The 6,000-nt window shown below is 37.1% G+C and overlaps 1 protein-coding gene across 2 annotated transcripts in view; it reads left to right on the forward strand.

Moving 5' to 3' along the window:
* The window catches only part of PIP5K1B (phosphatidylinositol-4-phosphate 5-kinase type 1 beta), an 89,171-nt gene extending 83,637 nt beyond the window's left edge, over positions 1-5,534 (forward strand). For both annotated transcript variants that reach the window (XM_069881206.1, XM_069881207.1), the window contains 2 exons: positions 4,341-4,458; positions 5,400-5,534. In XM_069881206.1, coding sequence (XP_069737307.1) covers positions 4,341-4,458; positions 5,400-5,504 — 223 coding nt within the window. In that variant the 3' untranslated portion in view covers positions 5,505-5,534. The remainder of the gene's footprint in view (positions 1-4,340; positions 4,459-5,399) is intronic.
* Positions 5,535-6,000: the final 466 nt, after the last annotated feature.

Here is a 6,000-nt window from a genome sequence, read left to right on the forward strand (position 1 = left end):
AAAAAAGCATATACAAATATATGAGGTCGCACCCCCTCCCCACTCCTCGATGACTATATGTCACCACAAATGCTGCAGAGCAGACACAAGGGAATAGGTCTGTGGCTAAGAGGGAGCTGGACTCAGGAACTGGGTTCAGGAATGCACAGATCCAGGATCAGGAGTAACAAAAAGACAAGGTCCTCACTGGATGTTGGCCATCACAGAAGAGGACAAGACCCTCGTGATCACTCAATTTTACACCGAGTATTATATATATAGGGTGGAATACTCTGTCAGTTTAGGGTCACCTGCCCTGGCCACCCCACCTTGCAGGTGTGGCCCTTTTTTGCCAGCTCAAGGACGGCTGTGGTTACTATAGGGATAAGTATAAGCATTGGATTTTCTGCTGTTCACATTGCAGGAGAAAAAAAACTAAACCCAAAATGCATCTCAAACTTCTGCCTCAGTTAGTTGTTACTACCTGACACTGTTTCTGCTATTCTTCTAAGGCTCTGCAGTGACTTGGAAAGGAGGTAGGAATGGTTGGACTTAATGACCAGTGGGTCTTTTCCAGCCTAGTGATTCTGTGATTCTATCTGTCCTGCAGGCTGCCTTGCATGTAGATACATTATGATGAGGCAAAGTTTTTTTTTTTCCATGATGAAAACAGAGGTCTTTTATTTCTAAAACTCTCACTTTAGTTTAGTGTAAATAAAATATGAAGAATAAAAATAGTAATTAAAATTTGGGAAAGTTTGAAGGACTCTAGTCTTTTGATTATTTTTTAATTATCATTGCTATTCTATTTTACTACTATTATTATTTTATATAATCCTGTCCAGTTACACTAGTTCCTTGACAAAGTGGGTTTTTTTCCCCTTTATTCCTTAGAAATTTAATAGGCTCTTACATATATAATCCTTAGACTAAAATATGTAAAATTTTACTGTTCTACCAATCTGCAGAAAATAAAGTCTAATTTAATTGATCCTCCTGAAGATTGTGGCCAATGCCGCATTTTTCATATTAACAAGTAGTAAGTAGCAATCCCTAACTATCTTTAAGTTTTTGAGCTAATTTGGGTGAGGATTTTTTTTGCATCTCATGTCCTAGAGAGCATTTTAGAAGGACTTTGGAAAATGGACAGTTTGTTTTGTTTTCTACTCAAGAGGGAGAGAATTTGAACCTGTTCTTTGGTTAAATGTGTTGAAGTGTGCTGGTTTAGAAGATCAAAGTATGTATTTTCTCCTCACTTCAGCATAAGGACAAAATATTCAGTGCTTCTTAAAATAGGATCCTAGGATCCACATTAGCACGAAGGATGAGACCTTAGAAAAACCCAGCACTTCCTGCTCTTCCTACTTTCTATAGGAAAATAGATGATCTTGTTCTTATGCATATCTTCATGTAGTTCATAGTCACTTAGACAGTTGAGATGCATGTTCTTCATGTTGTCATTGCAAGGCAAGTACAACAAACAAAATGATTGTCATATTCTGCCATGAAAATGATTTCTAACTAAGCAGCTGTAACTAATAGAGTGTCATTGCATTATTACGCGTAAGCTCTACGCTGCAGTTGCAGCAGAGTTCAGCTTCTGGCAAAAGCAGTTGCTTTCATATCGATGCCAGCATGGGCTTCGGCTGCAAACTAACATGGCAGTGACTTCACCTTTCCACTGTCTCTTTATACACATTATGGATTAGCTTCGCAAAATGCACTGTATATGTCCTTCTAAATAGAAAAAAAACCTCGAGATATTGAAGGTATATGAAAATATACTCTCATGCAACAGTTTTCCTATACTTCTTTTAATAAACAATTCTTCATACAGGGGATGGTCCTCTTTACCTGCAGAGTTTAATTGTTCAGTATGAAAGCCATGTCAGCGAGAAGATTGCTGTTGACAAATAAGTTGTGGGTCTTAGATCATAAAGAAAAATGTGGACAGGCATACGTGTTGTTTCATTCTCTTTCATGTCTAATTTTTTCAAGGTACTTTAGTCATTGATAGTTTTCTGTATGTAAGTTTAATACATCTTTCTGCTTTCTTCTGCCCCTTTCCTCCATTTTCTTTCTGTTTGTTAATATATAGTTTATATGTTATATGTTTCTTAAAAAAACAAATAGTGACATTTACAGGAGCTTCTTTTTCACTTCTTTGAACAAGCTGGTTTTGTTTCAATCCTCATTTGTTTCCTGACTGTGTAGTGTATTTCTGTAATGGATAGGTAAAGAAAAAAAAAAAAAGAGACACACTCCAAAGGGGAGATGGCATAGTCTCTATCTTATGTTACAGGTAAAACCAGTGGTTTAACAAGTACCAAGACTGAGTGCTGAACACACATTGCTATTGTTTGCTACCTGTAGCAGGCTGTGCAGATTATAATTTAACAAACTAAGAACAAACAAAACACAATGCCTTCCAAGGGTCAAGTAGAGTCAAAAGTAAGAAAAGTAAGTCTCACAGTAAGCCAGTGAATTAAACTGAAATAACAGGAGGATTAGATCTTAGTCATCTGAGGCATGAAGGACATGAAATAAAATGCCAGTGGTGCGAATTGCAGAATTCTTGCAGAACCTTGTCTTGAGTACAGGTTACAGAGGGGTTTTGGAAGTGAGAGAAGTTAAAAATAACAGCAGTGAGCATGGCAGTGAGGTGACCTGATATGTGTATGAAAGGAATAACTCTTTCAGTTTCTTTATGCTTTTAAACCTAACCTGACACAGAATAAAAGGCAGGTATACATCACAGCCTGCCCAGTCTGCTTTACAGTTAGTAATGCAGAGCACTGTTGTCCAGAAGGAATGGTTGACCTCTGGGTTTGCATATTTTTATAGCAGTAGTAGCTGCTCACTGCACGTTCATCTCATGTCACATGGTATTCATTTATAGGCCTTTGCACACTTAGAGGCCTGAACTGTGCAGCAGCAGAGATCAAAATTCTGCAAGCAAAAGTGACTCTCTACCCACACCCCCTTTTACCAAGAGCAGTATCTTTCATGCCAGAGCTTATTTTGTCGGGGGTGATAAAACACAGTCTAACTTGGCAGCAACCCATTTTTTCCCTTCCTGTCTGCCCTTTACCCTTCAGCAAAATGAAGCATTGGCAGAAAACCAATGTGACTGAAGTGTTGCCCAATAGAACACAAGTACCAAGCGTAAGAAAAATGCTTCTAAGTCAGTGGGAGCTGGGTCACCCTCAGAACAAAAAAAATAGTTGTCTTGCTATTGAAAAAATGCCTAATACACTGTATAATGAAAGGAATATTGTAATGTGGCAAGTGTAATGCTGTGCGCTTTATACTAACACAACATGAGGGTGACTGATGATTCAATATTTTGTTAAGCATTTGAATATGTTTTCTACTTTGCATGCTAACTTTGGCATTTCTGAAATTATGTTCCCTGTGAAACATCTTAAACTATAAAGTACTGCAAAGGGAGGGGGAAGTTAGTCATTTCTGGACTGATGGCTGTAACCGTGTTTTCATACCCAGTTACAATGAACAACTATTTACTTTTTACTTTGTGTTTAAATAGATAACAACTTTAAAATATGTTTCTGCAAAACTGACAGTTGTGTTTTCAAGCAGCTTGTAGTTTTTTAGTTTCTGGCAGCTAGTGAGATCAGGTGATAATGGGCACCTAACTCCATTAAAGCACCTTTGAGAGTTTTAGCTTTGTGGTTCCAAGTGTGTTTGCAAAACAAAACATTCTTGTTTTGAATGCATTTGCAGTTTTACGTTCTTTCTCCTTAGCAGGGAACAAAAAAAAATCATATAGATGAAAGAAATAATACAGTGCGCTTACTCTGTGAATAATACTTCCTTGCAGAGCTGTACTAATAGCAGTACACTCTTGTTCTTCTCCAACTTTCCCTTCTGAACTGTTGGCTGCAAGTGATCCCTTATCTGGATGAGAAAATACAATGCTGCTGTGCCTAATTACTGTATCCTTTTTTGCTATTTTCAATCAAGAAATGCTGTCAAAATTTACACCATGGTAATGTGAAGAGACTTCTTTTGAAATTAATGAATTTATCCCACATTTACCATGACACAGTTTCATTAAATATTAGTGTTCAGGAAGAATATTGCCTCCTGATAAAATTTTAATTAATGCAAAAATAGTAACTGTGGTTTGTGCACATTAGTCAAATACCAGCTTACAGCTATCTACCTGTTGTCAACAAATCTATATTTGTCCATTTGCACTCTGTCTTTTAAAGTATTTGAATTTTCAAGTATTTTCAAGTATTTGAATTTGAGAGAAAGCTATCTTAAAATTTTCAGCTATGGCTGAGCTCTTTGTAACTTCTATTTTTGGTTGACTGTGGTCTTCCTTCTCTTTGCAGCAAAGGGTTGCCTTTGAGTTCAACATTCACTTTAGAAGACAGTGCCATCTATTTGACTTCAGAACAGAGTACACTGGAGATGGAAAATGATAATGCTTCAGTTTTGGATGTCTACTTAGTAAGTTGTCAAACTTCTTCTGATGGGATTTCTCCCCTGTAATTCCTTTGACTCAGGTTCAGTGACTAAAATACATGCATAACCCTAAGATCCAGCAGTTTATTGAGGTATTTCTTATATGAGACATATGCTTAAGTACCTTGCCAAAGCAACTACTTCAAGAATCTACGTGCCTATTAACAACTGCATTAATAATGAGGCATGCCAAAATGCATTTATTTTTTTTCTCTAATAGTAGGGGGCTTTTTCCTATTATTTGTTTTTCATTGGAGGAAAAAAAACCCCAAAGCTGAAAAAAATAAATGTCCTTCAGGTTGAATATTCCACAATACAGAAATCAAATTCTCTCGGAGGGAAAGTTCTGTTTACATAAGTAATTTTGAAGCCAGTGAGGTACAGCTCAATATGAACTGTACTTATGGTTCCCCTTTCTGCTCTGAAGCATTTTCCAATTGTGGTGGCTGGAATACAATTAAAAATGTATCTCTTCTTTGCTGTTTTAGTTCCTAGACAGCAGTTTATCTGACTGCTGAAAAATAAGCTCTAGTGTACATTTTCAGTTGTCTTCAAATCATCTCTTTTTTAAAAATTCTTTTAGCATCTACAGCTCACTTTGTGCAGTAAGCAGCTAACTTCACTACCAATCGAGTGAAGGCACTGCATCAAGCCCTTCTAGACCATTTAAAAAATCTCAGTATAAGAGGGAGGTATGTGAAGCTTAGCTTTTTTCCCTCAAAGGTTTTGCTTTCCTGAAGTACAAATTAAACAATTTGGATATTATCCTAGTAATGGTTTCCCTCTATTTTCATAAATAAATGTCTGTGACTTTTGCGGCAAGAATGTTACTAGAGAAGAAGGGTCAAAAAGGAAAGTTTTCCTAAGCGTGGTTGTTTCCTTTTTAGATGAAAGTTTACTACATTCTTTATTTTTCTTGCCTCTAGACTTCCCTGATTTTCGTTCTAAGAGATATAGAATGTCATAGAATCAAAGAACATCCCAGGTTGGAAGGGACCTGGAAAGATTATCTTGTTCAACCTCTCAGTTGAGAAAGGGAGCCTGGATGAAATTATTTAGCACCCTGTCCCATCATATCTTGAAAACCTCCAGCAATGAGGCCTCTACCACATCCTTGGAGAGAATGTTCCAGTGATTGATTGTTCATCCTGAAAAAATGTTTCTTGTGTTAAGATGAGAGATGTTTGTGTCTAATCTCCTGTCAGTATGAAGCGTTTCTGTTACATGTTTTTGTCTGATCATCACAGTGTTTCTCTGTAGGTTGTACCACTGATTTCGTTTTTCTTTTTAGCTAACAATGCTTGAGTATATGCAGTACCCACTTAATAGCTGCTAATTTAATAGGTCAGGACACTTAGGTGAATAGTGTCTATCCTGCCTCCAGTGAAACAAGACAATGGGAAGTACCAGTGGCCAATTAGATGTAGAATTGACTTAGTTAACTGTGACCCCAAGTAGCCCATAAACTCAACCTACTGCTGTAGGACTTTCGATAACCAGGCTTGTTGTTGATATGATGTTGACATG

Source organism: Phaenicophaeus curvirostris, chromosome Z, assembly GCF_032191515.1.
Source record: "Phaenicophaeus curvirostris isolate KB17595 chromosome Z, BPBGC_Pcur_1.0, whole genome shotgun sequence".
Lineage (NCBI taxonomy): Eukaryota > Metazoa > Chordata > Aves > Cuculiformes > Cuculidae > Phaenicophaeus > Phaenicophaeus curvirostris.